Source organism: Peromyscus californicus, unplaced genomic scaffold (assembly GCF_007827085.1).
Source record: "Peromyscus californicus insignis strain IS unplaced genomic scaffold, ASM782708v3 Scaffold_21__1_contigs__length_65335640, whole genome shotgun sequence".
Taxonomy (NCBI): Eukaryota; Metazoa; Chordata; class Mammalia; order Rodentia; family Cricetidae; genus Peromyscus; species Peromyscus californicus.
Window position 1 is genome coordinate 11,686,615 of NW_026294514.1, and position 19,222 is coordinate 11,705,836.

General features: G+C 44.0%; 1 protein-coding gene across 9 annotated transcripts in view; it reads left to right on the plus strand.

Moving 5' to 3' along the window:
- Spats2l (spermatogenesis associated serine rich 2 like) overlaps positions 1–19,222 on the plus strand; it is a 172,999-nt gene that overhangs the window by 104,328 nt on the left and 49,449 nt on the right. For all 9 annotated transcript variants that reach the window (XM_052749492.1, XM_052749497.1, XM_052749494.1 and 6 more), the window contains 3 exons: positions 2,426–2,534; positions 5,920–5,969; positions 9,003–9,264. In XM_052749492.1, the coding sequence (XP_052605452.1) occupies positions 2,426–2,534; positions 5,920–5,969; positions 9,003–9,264 (421 nt within the window). The remainder of the gene's footprint in view (positions 1–2,425; positions 2,535–5,919; positions 5,970–9,002; positions 9,265–19,222) is intronic.

Here is a 19,222-nt window from a genome sequence, read left to right on the forward strand (position 1 = left end):
ATTTTGCACATGGACGAACTGTAGTGGCTTGAACTGCTAAAATTGTGTTTACTTAACAGATATTAGAAGTGTAATATGGTAACTCCAATGCACTAGAAGGTATTAAGGCACATATTACCCATTATTACTGCTGATGACTTCCCTGGGCTAAATGGCTTTGTTAATTCGGATCTTGGTTTAAATATCGGGCCTGATACACGCCAGGCTAGTGCTCTACCAACTGAGCTCCATCTTCGGCCCCGTCTTGGCTTCTCTTAAGGACATTTTAATATTCAGTGAAAAAGAATACCTCTCCTTTACACATGATAAACCCATGAGAGAAGAGCACTCCCCAAACAACTGAGGGGTGTTCATGAGGCTGACACGGTTTCCGTAGCCTTGGAGACCCTGCCCGCCCTGGTGCCTGTCAGGTCGGACCTCACTGTGCACTGACAGCCTCACCCTGGCTCCCCTCCACCCTCACTGTGAAGTGCCCTCCAGCCGTGCTCTTCTTTCCACCCAGAATGCTCTCGCTCGCCCTCCCGTCCACCTCCCCTCACTCATCTTCCACACCTGAGCGCCTCTACCGCGTCAGCTGTCCCTGCCAATGAGGCTTTAGCACGTGTATGCCAGCTGTAAATCCAGTCTACTCTCTTTGGTCATTTGATCACTGTCTACATCTCGGCGGCCCTTCGGTTTCAGGAAGTGTGGTGCCTCCTCCTATACTAAGTCAGTAGTTCTCAACCTTCCTAACGCTGCCACCCTTAACATAATACAGTCCCTCATGTTGTGGTGGCCCTCAACCATAAAATTATGTGGTTGCTACTTCATAGCTGTAATTTCACTACTGTTATGAATCATAATGTCAATATCTGATATGCCGGATATCTGATATGTGAACCCCAAAGGCATCGTGACCCACAGGTTTAGACCCGCTGCAGTAAGTATGTCAGTTTGGTGACACATGTCTGCCTCTGGGAGGCCAAGGCAGGAGAGTTGAGGCCATGTAATGAGGCCCTATCTAAAATAAATAAATAGTATTCGCTGAACGGGGTTTTTTTAAGAAGTAGTAGCAAAGCAGTGAAGAGCTTAGATTTTTTAAAGAGTTGGGTTTTTCTAATGAAGTCTAGAGGAATTAAGAACCATAAAATGTGAGAATAGTGAAAACCCAAAGGAGTACTGAGTGAATATATACAAGCATATATTCTAGTAGAAACTCAGCAAAGCTCAAATATTTAGTATTTTTAAATGTCAGGATTTGAAACCAATCTTCTGATCAATAATGTCAACATTTCTACAAGTCCTGTGCCCATAGCCTATGCTATTTTCTCATTATAGCCTAAATACTATTACACACAGATCTGTGTGGAACAGGCTGCCTATTTTCTAACATAATCAAGAAGTTGTCTGTACTGCTCAGTTAAATGTCTGGTCAATAGTGTCATATTATACATACCGCACTTCTATAATCCATACCCCATGAATCCAATTATAACAAAATCCATTTAACTCTGAAACTCACTGGTCCTGATTTAACTCAGAGTGGATCATGTATAGATTGTACAGTTCTTTAATGAGCACTTCCCGCTGCCCCGTGCAGAGCTCTAGCATTTGTTAGCACAGAAATCCTTCTCATAAGAAAGAGGTGAGATGGGTTCTGCTAAAAGACGTGGAACAAGTCTGTAATAACCACAAGTTCTTTGAGATAAAGGTCAATTAATTCTTGCAGGCAACCAGAAAGAACCCATGCTAAATTTGATGGAGGACAGCGTCTACGTCATCGAAGAGTGAACGGTCACGAGCATCAGAATCCTTGGCTCGTACATGTGTTTACTTTGACTCTGTTCAGTGTTTCCTCCCCTCCCCCAGGAGGGTGTTTGAGAGCATTTTCTGTAATGTAGCTAGAATTACCCTTTCACAAGTTCATATTCTCCTGTCTTTATAAACAGTGATGGTGTTTCACAGCACACTTCTGTGACCCTCATATGACTGCTTCTACTGTGCCCAGAGAGAAGCGGAGGCATGAAGCTATTTCTGTATGTTTTCTAAAGATACCCCCAAGCCAGTGGAAAGGAAGCTTGAGACAGAAAAAGATTCTGTGTCCTCACTGAGAACACGTCTTGTATGCATCCCAGCCTCCGAGAGGGTTGACTGCCAAACCAGAGTTGGCTTTGCACACTTGTTCTTACAGCCTCACAAGGAGATCTCTGTAGAGGTGTGCACACAAACAAAGTAGGCATCAAGGTGATTACTCTCCCCCCCCCCACAACGCCCCATGAATGCTTGCTGCTCTGGAAGGCCTGGAGTCTGCTTGTTGGCGAGAAGACAGACGGTTAACTTTCCAGGGCCTTTCGAAGTTACAATTCTGCTCTATCTAGTGGCAGATCTGTAGGTGAGCAATGCTCAGGGAGTTTACCTTTCTGCTTTTCTTTTCCTTTTCTTGTAGATCTATGCAGTTAGATCCGTTGTTCCGAACAAAAGCAATAACGAAATCGTCCTGGTGCTACAACAGTTTGATTTCAACGTGGACAAGGCCGTGCAAGCCTTTGTGGATGGTAGGTATATATGCCCACCGAAAACTGAAAATCTAGAGCTAATTAGTTCAGATACCCTGTGTTTTTTCCTTTAAATGAACTGAGCATTACTTAGTTTCTGATATGTCTCAAAAAAAATTACAGCTTTAATCCCCACCCTCTGAAGGCAGAGGCAGACAGATCTCTGTGAGTTCAAGGATAGCCTGGTCTACATGGTGAGCTCCAGATCAGATAAGGATACATAATGAGACCCTGAGTTCTAGGCCAGTCAGGGCTTCATAGTGAAGCCTTGTCTCAAGGAACAAAACAAATAAAGGAACTAAAAAGTACAATAGACTTCACAAGAACATGGACATTGTAAGAGCAGAATACAGAAAGGTCTTTTCCTGTCATTTAAAATAAGGGAGGCTGTAAAGACCTCAAGGCCACTAATTATAAAGCCACTGGTTTCTCTGCCAGTTATTTCAGTTTATTAAGAATGTCCTTTATTTGATGGTGTCCTTGTGAGGAGAGGACATTGCTGTCCTGAAAGGCATTTTCTCTTCAGCCAGCAGAAGTCTACTGAGTGTCATGGCTGTGACCTGAAAATCCCATGCTTGGCTACTCCAAGTGGACTGAATTCCTCATTGTAATGGTTTTTGTTCACAGCAGTTATATCACTCAGTCAATCATACTATCAATTCATCTACCTCTTAATTGATTTTGGTTTCTTAGGAAAAATTCTGTTTTTTTATCAGGTGCCTTGATGAAGTGGTACTGTAGAATCCCAGATCTGGAAAAATGTTTATCCTATACATTTACAAATTTGGGTATCTTCTCTGTAAATTATAAAGAAATTTTCTTTCTTAATGTTTTATTTTGAATAAAGAACTCTTTCTTGTCATGCTCATTATATGCCTTACTTCCTGGCATATTTTTCTATTCTGTAAATAATGGACTAGCTAAACTCAACCTGACAAATACGGCTGGGAAAGACCTGCCAGCACGTAGCTCAGCTATACCTTCTTCACACTGTGTCAAGGACAAAATGATTTCCTTAATTTGTGAGGAGTGGAATGACCCTCTTGAGTTTCTATAGCATTCTATATTCTTGAGTATAATAGCATTTTAGGGCAAGATCCAGGAGCCAAGCACTGTACCCACATTCTGTATTGGTGCTTGAGGCTTCAGGTCCTAATTAAATGAACAGATGATGATCATTCTTAGAAACCTGCAAGCAAATCTGCTATGTGAAATTTCTCACTGTTTGCCCTGCTTCCTGCACTATGTACACTATGAAGATTCCAATGTACAAGCTTTAGTCAGTAGGCTAAAATGGTAGAAGTGACTTGCTCCCTGCCACACACACACCCTATTTAAATTTTCTAAATATGCACATCCTAACTGAGAAATTCAAAATTCTTCTGTCGGGTTTCCCTTGCCACATCACGTGCATGAGAAAAGGTTCAGAGAAATGTTTGGGGCTGCTTGCCCCATCCCTTTCCACCCCCACTTCCCATCCTGGAGGGTTTCTGTTACAGTGTGACCCTGATAAGATGCACGGAGGCCATCCGTGATGGACTGTAGTCAACACTGGGGGAATTTGAATGCAAGGCTCTGCTTCTGGAGTTCTGTTTGTCCATGTCAAGACCCCATAAAGTTCACTGATTGCTGATGATCCTCATCTCTTTAGTTGTAAACCAATGAGAAAAGTTGCTTAAAACCCAGTAAGAGTTAAAAAAAAAGAAAAAAATCTGTTGAGTGTATTTTATGGGCCACACTGAAATCACTAATCCTAATGGCTTACAGAAAACACCTCCAAGCACCTTTGACACAGTTAAGATTTAATAACAACACTTTCAGAATCCTTTGTAAATAAGAGTACTTCTTGATAATTACTCTGTGTAAGCTCATCGTCCAAATTAAAAATAAGATTGATGTCAAAATATGAAAATGAGACTAATGAGTGTCGGACTGCAAAAGCCACAGCTTGCCTTCCGATGAGAACAGCTTTTAATGTTTTTTAAAGTTTAACTTTACTTAGAAAGTAGAAGCCTAATGGTCAGAATGACTCTGATAAATAACAAACAAGAAATGCCCCATACCAGGAAACTGTTAACAAATATCAACTCCTTGGGCACATTAGAGAAACACCAACCCAGTTAATAAAAGGTGTAACTACATGGCCAGGCGTGGTGGCACACGCCTTTAATCCCAGCACTTGGGAGGCAGAGGTAGGTGGATCTCTGTGAGTTCAAAGCCAGCTTGGTCTACAGAGCGAGTTCCAGGACAATCAGGGCTACACAGAGAACCTCTATCTCAAAAAACCAAAAGGAAAAGAAAAAGAAAAGAAAAAGTGTAAATTCTAGTTTGCTTTTGAGTGCAGCCTTGTTATCTCCAATGCATGCAACTTAAACAAGACAAGGAGGGAGCTGAATTGGAAACTCCGGATAGATAGGAGTGGTCAGTCTGTCTCAACACCATAGCCTTCAGCTTGTCTGTTAGCGCCCTCCATGGCAGCGGCCTACTAATTTGAAGTTCACCATAGAGACCAGTTCGAAGTTCGTCTCTGGTTAGCCAATGCCTTGTCCACAGCTGTCGGTGTCATGGGAGCTGAGAATATGCTTCAAATTGTTGGACTTCTTGGGACCCGCTCCCTTGAGGAAGTACCTGCTTATATTCAGTCACCTGACCCTTCACTATCAGGAACTGTTGAACTCCCTCCCAGAAAGTTGGAATACATTTGTTAAAGTGTGTGGAAACGGACCACAGCTGATAGTGATGACATGTTTCTTAACTCCATCAGGTCAAGGTTATGGATGTGACTGGGCGACCATTAGTCATTTAATGAACTTGGTTGGTTTTGAACTGGAAGCCTTGTAAAAAACACATTCTATCCTTTCCTGGAGGATGGAGAGAAACTTATCACAGGCTCTGTCCTCCTCAGCCCCCTGCAAGTCTTGAACCTACTGAGTGAGAGTAAAAATGGAGAAAGGAAGGCCGTACAGAAAGGTCCGGCTGTCGTGGTTAATAACACAGAGAATCCCATGTTTGCTTCAGAAGATTATAAAACTTTATTCATATATCAAACAACAATTTTAATTCTACCTGTGGCAACGAAGCTATCAGAAAATTCTCAAGATATATTTCATATTCCCTAAGACAATATCATGATAAAAAAAAAAAAAAGAGTAAGCTTCGTGAAGTAGGGCTTAATACTTTTATAAAAACCAAGGCTGTGCAGTGAATTAAATGAAAATCTTGGAAATGAGAAACGAAACTGGCATTTTTATTAAGGTAGGCTGTATCAAAACAAATGAAGAAGTCCGCCCCGCCTCCCCCTACCCCCTTGCTACCCCGGCACAGATGAATTTTCTGTCGCCTTTATTGTGTGGATATTTGTTGAAGACTCTTTCTCTTTATCTAGGCAGCGCAATTCAAGTTCTTAAAGAATGGAACATGACAGGAAAAAAGAAGGTAAGATTAAGGGCGGTGGTGAATTAGTAACATCTCCAGTCCAAGCGTCAGTGTTGTTACCGTTTCAGCAAAGCTGCCAGCTTTGTGCTTCTTTCAAACTTGTTAATGCGCACACCCGGAAAGCTTCCGAATCCGTGCCTGCCTTCCTTACCAGCCACTTTCACTCCTAATGGCCTTATTTTCTGTCCAGTGTTTTTACCCACCAGCTGTGCTTAAGGAGCGCCAGAGCTGTGCTTCTTTGTAAGTAGTAAGGGGAGCCCCGAGTCAGAATTCAAAGTAGAGAAGATGTTAACTTGCCCGAGCATATCCCATAGCACAAAGGAAAAAATTAAGGAGTGCTTTAAAGATACTTTAAACGCTCTAAATGTATTGTCACATTTTTTTTCCAACTGAAAAATCTCTATCCAAAGGGAGCTTTTCCCCTGAAATCAGTCTTCAATAAAAAGAGGAAATGCCTTAAAACCGTAGAGAGCAACGGTCCTTCTGGAGCGCTCCTGACCTGCTCCTTGACAGCACTGGGGAGATTTTCCTCTGTCCTGTTCAAATGAGAACTCTGCCCCATCCAGTCACAGGCTGTGTGGCTCCTGGGCACAGGCATGGTGTGTTTGCACACACACACACACACACACACACACACACACACGTACGCATGCACGAGGGAAAGTCTGCTCCTCTGCACAGCCACCCAGCCCTGCGTTTCCACACGGGCACCACACAGCCCTGTGCTCTGCTTCTCATAGACCTAAGACGCCAACCCACCCTGCCCCCGAAGATCACAGGCGTGGGAAACAGGTTTTGAACAAACGAAAAAGCCACGTTGCTGCTTTCATACAGTCGCAAGATCACAGAAAGTGCTGGACTCGGCCTGTGCTGCTCTTCTCCTTGGAGTTCCTTGTAGAAGAGGGAGAATTAGATGTTCCCCTGCTTTGTTGGCCGCCGTGTGTGACACTGTCTGCTTATCTTTAATCATAGCTTTCCCAGGCTTCCCTGGGAGATTGGGATGATTTGCAAGTGGCTGAAAGGTGGCATTTATCTTTACATGGAAAACTTTCAGATGTGTGGTTTGGGTTTGAAATTTCTCTGATTTGGGAGGCGGGCGCAAACCACAGCTGCAGACCCAAATCCTTGCTGAGTTCCTCTTAGGGGTTCAGTAGGGAGATGGTCTCCAGACCCCACCCAATGGACATTGGGCTTGAACTCCAGAAGTCAACGGTGGGGTTTGTTGGGGAAGAGGTGGGGGGGAAATGAGTCTCCACTGTCCCTTTTTTTTTTTTTTTTTGCCTGTGCTCAGCAATACAAATCTCCCACTCAGAAGAGCTGGGACATGATTGTGACTTCAAAGGAGAAAGTGGGGAAGCTAAAGAGGGTGAAGCAGGTTCTGTAGGTCTCTAAGTGCACTGGAGGGAAACGCCACCCTGGTGCTCTGTAGGCATGCCTGGATTCCACAGGTGGGACATACTTTCCGATGGGTCAGATGTGCGCGACACTGATCGTTAAGTGCATTGAATACCAAATACAAAAAATGCCAAAGTCGAGGGCTCCTGGAATGGCTTAGCAGGTACAGGCACTTGGCTGGCAAGCCTGACCTCCTGAGTTGGTACCCTGGGATCCCCATGGTGCAAGGAGAGAACCTCCTCCTGCAAGTTGCCCCCTGAAGTCCACCTGTGCTTTGTAACACAATAAATGTTGAGACAGAGAGCATGCGCAAATTCAAGAAAAATGGGTCTGCAAACTAGGAACATTTTCTTCACTTCCTGGATGCTGTTATATACTCAGTGACCAAGCCTATGAGGAGAAATACAGTAAAACTCTGAGAGTCTAAAACACTTGGTATAAAATGCAATGTGGAGCTATTTGCAAGTGTATGTAATGATCCTTGCTCTGTTAAGCTAGCCACTGAGAGGTCCTGGGTTCAGGTGGAGTGGACAAATCCGGTATTACCCTGTAGTAGCCCCTGCCCCAGCTTAAAGAACCCCAGGATGATTCTGGAGCCTCTGGCTGCCTTGGATTTGCTGGATGGTGGCAGCAATTCTTGTACTTTCCTGATTGGTCGATGCCTTGGCAGAGATCCACGTTAGCCCTGCTTTGTGCTCCCTTTTGCTGTGTAACAGACTTCTCCTGGGAAGGTGCAACACTTGTCTGTTCACACCCCAGATAGGAATCCCATGACAGACCAAAGTAGGGATAGTACCAAAGTGTAACTTGGTGAACCCACAAGTTTTACTGGAGTTAATTACAGGAATATGGGTGAGGGGTTACTTAGAGGAGCAGAAATGATTCAAAGACAAAGCCTACCCCAGCATGGGTGACCACTCACAAAGCTGGGAATCTGCAGGTGCCTCAGTTGGCCTGAGCATCTTCCTGGCAGTTCAGCTGGTTTCTGCTTAAGTCTCTTTGTGGTTTGCCTGGTTTGAGAGGGATTCTCAAAGGTATTGTTTCCTCTTAGGAGGGAGGGACCTAGTCAATCTGGTCAGTTTCAGGGACTTCCTGAAGCTACTTTTAGCTGTTTACCTTTCCTCTTAAGGAGCTTCCTGCAAGGTGGAATGTTTCAGGAAACTGCTACATAACAGGTTTTTGCTGTGGGTAGCCTACCTTATTCCTGTCGCTCAGGCTCCCTCCCCCAGATAATGAAACCTGAGTGTTCAGCTGGCCTCCTAGTCCAGAACTGCTTCAAGAAGCAAGAGCTGTTCCCTAATATCACCAGTTCCTTCAGAGCTATTAGAGTTTTCTGTATTGTCATCCAAAGAGTCTTTCTTAAGTTGCTAAAATTACCTCCTTGCTATTTAATTATTGCTCCTGTATTTTTTTTTCCTTTCAAATTAAGGAAACTTTTTGTTTACTACAATTGCAAGGTAAAAATTCAAAACAACTTACTTTAGAAGCACAATATTTAGATTAATCTGGGTGTTTAATAAAAATGTGTGTTCACCCATTCTATTAAACACCAGGCGTCCGGATGATTGTCTTATTTTACTCTGCGCTCAGGAGCCTCTGCTGAACACAGCTCTCTTTTCCCCCTTGTTTCTGACGTAGAACAATAAGAGGAAAAGGAGCAAATCCAAGCAGCATCAAGGCAACAAAGATGCTAAGGACAAGGTGGAGAGACCGGAGGTGGGGCCCCTGCAGCCACCGCCGCCGCCGCCGCAGGTACCACTGATGCAGAACGGGCACATGAACGGCTGTGAGAAGGACGGCTCTTCCCCTGACTCTGCCAGAGAAAAACTGGCCCTCACACCACGTGAGAAAAAGATCTCAATACTGGAGGAACCACCGAGGGCTCTTCGCGGGGTCACAGGTCAGTTGTTCCTAAGTATACGTGCTTAACATGATGGACACACCCAGGCACACAAACGCACTCACACATGCCTTGAAGCAATGGCTGCGGCGGTGGCGGCTGCTGCTGCTGCTGCTGCTTGCTGCTGCTGCTGCACCGGATGAGAAAGTCTGAGCTGCTAGCATGTAGATACCAGTGAGTCCTGAAGCCAGGTAGTACAACAAGACCATCGAGAGATGCTCAGTCTGTCCTTGCGCTGACTGGGAGGATCCCCACCCCCTACCCCCACCCCCACTAAAAAGCTCCATGGTTCTGTTATTGTCTAGGGTTCTTGATCGGTTCATTTTCTATGCCAGCTAAAGAATTCAAAGGCAGGAAATATCTTGAGCGTTAACATGTAACAGCAGGGAAATTTTGAAGCACAGCAGAGTGGATCAGCCAGAATTGGCCAATAAAGAAAAGTTGTTTTTTTTTTGTTTTGTTTTTTGAGCTGAGGATTGAACCCAGGGCCTTGTGCTTGATAAGCAAGCACTCTACCACTGAGCTAAATCCCCAACCCCAAGAAAAGTTTTTATTAGGGGTGAGGAGGAGACACATAGATAGAAAGCACACAGAGCCAAAGACCTTCCACACAGCAGAGGGGGACTTGGAAACTGAAGCCCAGCTTCTCTTAAGGGTTGGTTTTGTTTGTTTGTTTTGTTTTGTTTTTACATCTTTGAAGGGTCTTCTTCCCCTAATTTAGGGTTGTTCAGTTTGAAGGAGACAGGAGAGCTGATGGCCCACAACTGTTGTGAAAACGTGTCCTGACCCAACCTTAAACTTGTCCAGCCATCCCTCAGCAGGGACCCTAAGGCAGGAGGAAAACCCCTCAGGACCCTTGTTTTAAGCTGCCAGACTTTTGTCTTGGGTCAGGGGGGTGAGGAAGGAGCCACTCACTATCATGTTTACCTAGTCACGCCCTGTCTCCCTCTTCTGCATCTCAGGGACGCTGACTCCCAGTCCCTTACAACTAGTCCATGTTAGGACCCTGGGGGACTAGGCAAGGCTAGTTTGAAGAGACACTGCCCCCCTGGGATAAGGGAAACACAATTTATGACAAGAGAAAACGTGATTAAACTCTTTCCTTGGACCAGATTCTTTTATCTCCTTTTATATGGTGGACTGGAAAATTCAGGGTATTAGAATGTGGATTAATCATCTGTGTGGCAGCTATAAAGTAACTTCAGAAGTCTACTTGTGTGTGTGTGTGTGTGTGTGTGTGTGTGTGTGTGTGTGTGGTGGTGTGTGTGTGTGTGTGTGTTATACGTACATGTGTGTGTGCAGGTGTGCATGCCAGTCTGAAGTAAGGCCAGAGGAGGTTGTAAGAACTCTCTTGCTCTGTAACTCTCCACCTATTCCTTTGAGAAGAGAGCCTCTCATGGCACCTTAGGTAGGCTGGCGGCTAGCAAGCCCCAGAGACCCTCCTGTCTGCCCACCATGCACAGGGGTTTTACATGCACTCAGCCATGCTTAGCTTTTTCCGTAGGACCTGGGAATTAAACCCAGGTCTTCAGGTTTACACAGGAAGTACTCCTACCCACTGGGCTAGCTCACCAGCCCCAGAAGGCTGCTTTTTTTTTTAACCTTCTTATTTATTCTTTGTGTCTTTCACATCATGCATCTGGATCTCATTCATTTCTCGTCCCTTGTATCTGCCCTCTGCCTTTGTACCGCCCCCCGCCCCATAAAATATAAGAGAAAAAAGAAAAAAAATGGAGAAAAATCTTGTCATGGAAACTGTGTGTGGCACAGTGAGTCACACAGTAAACCCTTTTGTGCATATGTCTTTACTCACAAGTATCCATTGGTCTGGGCAGCACAATAGAGCCAGTCCTGTTGGCGGAGGTGTGGGTGAGCAAGCCCCAAAGTTGTGAGTATGGGAGAGCTGTCCCCATTACTCAATTATTCATCTGTCATGTGGCAGTATGGGCGGATTGGAGGGTGGGTGGGGGCCCCACCCCTACCCATCAATGCCTGAGTCAGGTGGAAGAGCTGGCCCTGAGGTCTACCATCAGCTGTAACACTTGGGAGAGCAGGCCCTGCACTCACATGGGTATCACAATAGAGCCAACCCCATTGGCAGAGGTGTGGGCGAGCCAGCCCTGATATTGTGAGCATGGGAGAAGGCTACTTCTTAATACACTGTATGTCTTTGGATACATCGTTTTCTTCTCTACTGTCCTGTTTCTTTTTTGGTAATATAAGAAAACTGTTTGGGTTTGTTTCTTACTGCAGCAATACAGAAAGCCATAGATAGGAAATTATAAACAATAGAAGCTTATTTGGCTCATGGTTCTAGAGGCTGGGAAGCTAAACACTGGAAAAAAAGAGATGAGAGGGTTGAAGAGGATAGACTACTAATCCACCACTATAACAACTGTAATCTAGTCATAAGCATGGAGTCCTCGTGACCCAATCATACCATAAAGGCCTACCTCTCAACACCCAGTATTAGGAATTAACTTTACAGCCCTTTCGGGGACCCATTCAAACCAAAGATCTCAATAATAAAATGGCCCACTACCCCATGGTTATAACAGATCCTAAAAATAAAATTAATATGTGATGGGACCTACGGAAAAAGAATTTCAATAAAGATCTGAGACCTTTTTGACTAGGTGAACCGGGAGGCCGTATAAAGTGGCCACATGTTCACACTTACAATGAGTCACTTTGTACTTAAGATGGAAAAGGCCATATCCAGCTGGATGTTGTGGACAGTGCGTCTTTATATTTACTATATGAAGGAAGTGTCCCAAAGTAAATAGCTGTGCCTGTAAAATCTCTGAGAACACAAGTACGACACATGCAGTCTGATGGGGTGCTGGGTGCCAAAGCCAGCACCAGGAGGGCTGGTATGGGCCACTCATGGAGGACTCTTAGTTGAGTCCTAAGTGCCCGGTAGATTCTGAGGAGGATGCCTGTGGTGTAACCTCTGCAGGACTCTGATATTCCTGTAGCAAAGGCTATCGGTACACAGTGGATTTCAGGTTTGGAGAGCAGAGGTGCCACCTCCATCTCAGCAATTGAGATGGTCATAGATTGGTGGGCATGGAGAGATCTAGGGACAAGGCGATGGAGAAGGCGGGGAAGGTTAAGAAGCAGTGAGGAGGATTTTGCTCAGCACCCTCATCCATTGTACCCCTGCTGCTGGTATGGCATTGCTGTCCTGTGACAAGCCAAAGATGAGTAAGATATTATCCCTGTGACGAGTCTTCCTCTGTCCCACCTGCCAGCTCCCAAATAACCACATGGAGACATTATTAATTAAGAAAGTTTGGCCGATAGCTTAGGCTTGTTTCTAACTAGCTTTTATAACTTAAATTAACCCATATCTTTTAATCTATGTTCTTTTATGTGGCTCAGTTACCTTTACTTTGTAATGCCCATACTACTTGCTCTGTATGTCTTGGCATCTCTGCCCTTCTTCTTCCCAGTGTCCTCTGTGCCTGGAAATACTACCTAGCTATTGGCTATTCTGCCTTTTATTAAGCCAACCAGAGTGATACCTATCCACAGTGTACAAAAAGACTGTTCCACAACATATCCCTGCCTAGGATTTCAGTCTAGCAGAAGAGGCCAAAATACAAACAAAACCCCATGGTGGTATGTACCAAATGAGGAATATGGTGAGGAGACACCAGGTCATGACACTCCGTATCACACTAGTAAGTCTTTAAATTGCTCATCCAGTCTTAGTTTTCTTCCCATTTCCTACAAACCCCATTCATAGTGCTATGGCCAGTCACCCTTATCAACTACACGACACTGTCTTAAAACCAAACAGTGGTCGCAATGAAAATAACCTAGTGCATTTTGAATCCAAATTCTCCAGGAATTTTTAATTCAGCTTTTAAAATGTTTTTGATTTATAGTCAGGACAGGAGAAAGAAATTAAATAATCGAATGGCAGATTCCCAGCTTTACTTGTTATTGCTTTCACACGAATTACTTTCAAAATCTAATTACTCAGGCTGCTGTTTTGATATCAGTCATAAACGAAAAGCCTAGCACATAGATTTGCTTATTTACTCATCATTTATGCCTCTGTCCTACCCAGTTTCGGTAAGTCTGTCACGTCATTGGAGTAAGTGCCAGGCAGAAGCCCTTTACCTCACTGTGGATGGGCAGCGGCTTTGACAGTCAAGTGTCAGCTGAGGCTGTTCTCTGTGCAAGGGGGCATGATAAGCACCAGCATGCAGCTCAATGTGAAGAATTCTTGATTGCACAAAATGCCATCCCCATATCCCTTTGGTCCTTTTGAGGTTAACCTGAAGGTATTATTTGTTACTGTCATTGGTTCCTTATAGATCTTTATGTTTGATGTAAGCATTTTTACTGAAGAATGAATAGTAGGAATGGAAGGTCATTAGGTATGTTTGTAAAAGGAAGAGAGTCTGTAGATGTAACCAACCGTCTTATTAAATAAGAAACACAGAACCAATGCAAAGAAGAAAGCCAAGAGATCAGAGCTAAGAGCCTTACCCACCTGCTGCAGCTAGCCTCTTCAGCCAAGAGACCTCTCCGAAAGAGAGCTACTTCCTGTCTGTTTGTCTTTATATAGACTTTCTGTTCTGCCTTCTCATTGGTTGTAAACCCAACCACATGACTGCCTCGTCACTGCCTGTCTGTACAGACCTCCGGGTCCCTCTGGGTTGACCATTAACTTCATTAGCATCCCACCTGTTATTGATCATAAATTTTAAAATAAGTTTATAACTGGTTAGGTTTTTACCTTTCAATGATAATAAAGGCCCATCATGATGTTGATGCCAAAACTGTTAAATGACGCTAAGATGCTTGTTCAGTATATCAGAAATCCTGAGCCCACTAACAGACAGATCACAGGTGAAGGTTAAAATGTGTATAGTCTGTGCCCCATTTTGAGGAGAAGAAGGAAGGATAAGATGGAGCCTTAGACCCTGTTCTTGTGGGGAAACCCAGGCTCCTGGGTGGAGAGGCCAGGGAACTACTCTTTACCCTTCTGTATTTGGCAAAACTTGACGCGAGTAGGTCCATCTAAATTGTAGTGAAGAATTAATGCTAAAGCCATGAGCTCTCTAATTCCTAAAAATAAATTTTGAAAAATGTATAATTGAAAAATTAGAAAAAGTAATGGTAACAAAGCCATATAATGATATTCTGTGCTTGAGTGGATTCACAGCATGAGCCTGAAAGAAATCTCCAGGCTACTAGTGGTGGCACATTTATCAGGCTCTCCAGTAATGAAACTGGCTTGACAAAACCTGCCTGGAATGCCCCGCCGGGCAGCAGACTATGGACATGTGCAAGGCTTGTTTTATCTTTTTATAACACCTTGACATTCAGGATCTCTCTTTTTTTAAAAGTCTTCAACAGAATCATTATTCTGGTAGGGGAAAAGTTAGCTTTAAGATACATGCAGGGGGCTCAGGGGTGTGAGTGTGACTTCCTACATGAAAAATAACCACCCAGAGCACCATCATTCTAGGCTGTAAATAGAGCGCTGTCTGTTGGGACAGTGCTGTGTGTCAGCACGTAGCGTGGAATTTGAGGAGTAGGCTTTAAGCCTGAGAGTAGTACTTTCTGTATTTCAGGACTTTTACTAACAGTTCAAATTAGATCTTTTACATAATCCAATCAAAACCATCCTGTTTCCAAATACTGAGTCAAGCAAAGAGTGGACAGAGGTTTATTTTAGCAAAAGCAGTGCTAAAGACAGTAATTTTTACCCCTGAGGCCTCCAATCTAAATGTCTAAAGCACCTTAGGGTCCAGTTTCCCCAAATCTTCCTCCTGCTGTGTTTTAGGGGCCTCAGATTCTCAAGCCTTATCTGCGTTTGGGCTAGGACAGGAAATCACATTCCTCTCCGTCTTTCTCCAGCTGGACGAATGCCCTCGGCGGAGGGAAAGCAGGGCTGTGGCCAGCAGCAGCTTCGCTTTACAGTTTCTCATCCTTAAAGCATTCTGGGAGGCCACATCTTCCTTTCCTGTTAGTCACAGATGGAGGGCTCCCTGCTCTGCTCGCTGGCCTCCACAACCCAGAGGGCAGACTATCCCTGCCCCTGAATCCGCCATCCCTTTACTATAAGAACTCTCAAGCTTAGAACTGCCTCCTCATTCTCCATGCGGAATAAACCAAAGGAAAAAGAAAGGGGCTTGCTTTGTTACAATGTGTTTTGTTACATTGTGGTTGTGTGTCCTTCCTTTGTATTCGCTGCAACACCAAACATCTCAGAACAGGTCTGTGTTCTGAGGTCCCCACAGGGTTTCCAAGCCGACTTTTTTTTTTTTTTTTTTTGGTTTTGCGCTACTCTTGGCAGGAGCTCCAATGTGATCTCTCCTGCTCCTCTAAGCCCAGTGTTGGACCAGAGGATTAGAAAAGATCAACAGGAAAGCTGCTAGCCTAGAGCTTTGAAAGTGAAGCTCTGTCTGTGTAGTCTAGGGTTTCAATAGTACCTCTTCTCAAATGACACAGTGTATCATGAGCAAGAACCAGGGTGCCTAGCAATGGAAATGTCTGGGTTCAAACCTCAGCCTTGTTCAATGACTGGATATATGACGCTGGAAAAGTTATCTGCTCTGTGTTTCATTTTGCTCCCCTGCAAAACAGCAAAAAAAAAAAAATCTAACTGTTTAAGGTTTGGGTGAACAGTGAATGAAATACAAACAGTGCTCAACACAGCATCTGGCAGAGAGGAAACCAATGGTCCACTGGTTTTCTCAGTGAGCAAATCTGTCTAAGCATCCAAGGCATGCTGGGTGGTTTTTTTTCTGAAGATGAACCAGATGGCCACACCTTTGCTCCCAGGGAGTTTACATACTTTCTTGGGTAGGGAAAAATAGATGGATGATAAGCCAACATAAAACTAAGTTACCAAGATAATTGAGATTCTGAAAAGCATGAAGGGCCACTTATCGGAAGGCATGGTGGATGTGCGGTGGCTTCTGGTGAGGTTATACTGTGACATAAACATCGGAAGGGGAGATGTTTAAGCTGAGATTGGGGTACTTCAGTATCACATGCCAGGTCGTAGTGGTCTTAACAGCCTTGTTTGTTTGTTTGTTTGTTTCCACTTGGTAAGCACCTCAGAGAAGCCCTTGTAATTATCATCATAGGTTTTTGCTATCTTTGAAAAATTAAAGACATAATTCTTTATATGGAGCAGAGATTATGCTCTCTTATACAAACATACATTTTGTTGTTATTTTAAAGCACATAATTATCTTTCATGTTCGTCTTTAATTATTATTTTAAGACCTAAGTTCTTGGTTTGCTTCCATGGAGAGGTGTACAATGCTCAGCCTTAGCCTCTTCTTCGAGCAGCCCTGGGGCTGAAATGTACAGGTAATTTTAGGAGAGGCATTCAATTATATGCTCATTGACTCAGATCTCTGCTTTCTGTTCCTGGGCAGTCTGGAGCAGAAATGGACCTAGCTAGGCACTGGCTGTAGTGATTGAAGGCCACCGGACACCCAATGCCCTCAGCTGTTTCTCTGTTTCCTAAGCAGATGAAGCCCAGAGGCCTCTCTCCCCTTCCTCACTGACAAAACAAGTTATATCTTGTCCAGCAAAAACACGCTCTATTGTAGCTCACCTCTAAATAGCCTACCTTCAGAACCTTCAGGTGGCGACTTCAGTTACAGATGGACTTGAGGAGAGTGAACACAGAGAGAGGGAGGTATTTCACAAAAAAGTTTTGAGGTTTTCTTTGAGCAAAGCTTTAAATGGCTCTGTCAGGTGCAAAGAGGGTTGAACTTACCCCGCAAGGAACTCAGACAGTGGCGTTCATCTGATTTAACATATCTGTCTTCCACCTTTGGCAGCTTGATCCATAGTTATTATCTATTATCTTTTAATATGTGTCTCCGGTCAGAACATCGCCAGCTCTAATGACCTCCAAGCCACTCGGGTTTCATGGGGTTTGGGTGGAATAATAATGCCTATCCACATTTACTAAGGAAACTTGGAAAAGGGCAGACCTGCCATTCCGTCTGAATAACCCCTGTGTTCTGATCTCTACTGCAAAGTTGCTCTATCTGTTAACCACCCTGTCCTGCAGAGATGGGAAAAGAGATGACAACTGTAAATCACTGGCCAGTGGCTGGAACAGGAAGAACTTTCCTGAGGTTTCCTCACTAGACTGTCATTCTGTAATATCTTAAAGGAGTTATTTTTACCCACTGTCTCCATTTCATCAGCCCCACCTCACTCATCAACCTGTTTATGATGGCTTACAGCCCATCTCCTCGCTAACACTGTCTGCAGCGGCCTCCCAGCTACTGAATCCAGCAGACTTTGGATCCTGACTTTATCTTTTCCTTTCAGCAGATGCAACATTGTTGACTCCTCTGTCTTTACCCACTGTGTCTCGTCCATCTTGGCTTCGATGACGCAGCCCTTTTACCTTCCCTGTGTCTTTGATGCTTTTTCTCAGTTTCTTTGAGGGTCCGTCTGCCTGGTTGTTGGACTGATAAACCTCAAGGCTTGGCTGGCCCCATGTCCTTCATCATATAAAGATAGGCTCTCTCCTTAGGTCATTTGGACCATGTCCTGGCTTTAGTTATGCCATATGGCTCACACAAATCTTCCTAGTCCGTATTCTTCTCTGAACTTTAGGTCTGTATTTGATATTCAGAGCTCTTCAATAACATGTTCCAAACCAACTCTTGATCTCCATTTTAAGCTTGGCTCTCTTTTTTTTTTTTTTTTTTTTTTTTTTTTTTTGAGTTCATAATCCATGCAAGCCAGAAGTCTAGGCAGCACTCAGGACAACTCCCTCTCTCACCTGCTGCCCTCCTCCCCCCCGACCCCCTGTGATCCTCTCTCCTCCCCATCCTCTCCCCCTCCCCCATTGTCAATCTACTAGCAAGACCTGCTGATTTTCATTCTCAGGTATTCACAGCATTAATCTGTTTCTCACTGTCTCTGCCTCTCTTTTCCCACCCAAATCACCATCCTGTCTCTCTCTCACTATGACAGAAGTGCACTCAGGAAGCCCCTGCATCACCCCCTCCACCAGATCCTTCTGCAGACTGTACACAAGTCTCACTTCTTTGAGTACAGAGGAAGTCTTTCTTGTTCTCAGATCTAAAGGTTGAGTGTGTCCTGCTGTAGTTGTATTTTAAGTTACTATCTTTTGCATTTTAGAGGCAACTATAGAGTTTGTGTTTCCATATTTAAAATTACTTTCTCCTAATTGAGGAAATTTGGAAAATTCTGTTAAATCAGTCCTGTCTCCCCAAAACAACCACTGTTAAATTCCATTTCAAAATTACTTTAGGGGCACAGATACACAGGCTTTTCACAAAAATAATTACACAGCACATGAGTTTTAGTATTCTGTTTTACTTAGTGTGGAAGTATGAGCATTACATCATATCATTAAGTACCTGTTAAGACTCTTTTTCCCAGGATATCTCATCTTTTATTTGTGAATATAACAAACAGGTAACACAGATAGATAAGAGGTTCTGTTATAGTACAACCACATCCCAACATTCTGCTTCTCATTTACCTATTTTTCTTTAATTTTTTTATTTATTCTTTGGTAATTTCATCCATGAGTACAATGTATTTAAAGACATAAAATAGTTAGGTGTATGCATGTGTGTCTGTGTCTGGATATATGTTCATGAGTGCGGGAGGTCAGCAGAGGGTGTTGGATCCCCTGGAGCTGGAATTACAGGCAGTTGTGGGAACTGAATTCTGGTCGTCTCTAAGAGCTGGGAGTACTCCTAGAGGCTGAGCCATCTGTCCAGCTCCAAAAACAGTGTATTCAGAGCACACTCACCTCCAAACTGTAGTCCTTCAGTTTCTCCCGAAGACCTCCTACGTCTCCCTCCTAACTTTATGTCTTCCTTTTTACAACCCACTGTGTCCAGTCAGTGATGCCCATATGTGCATGAATGTAAAGTGGCAACTGGATCTTAGGCAACTGACTGTGGTGGGCCATAGCATT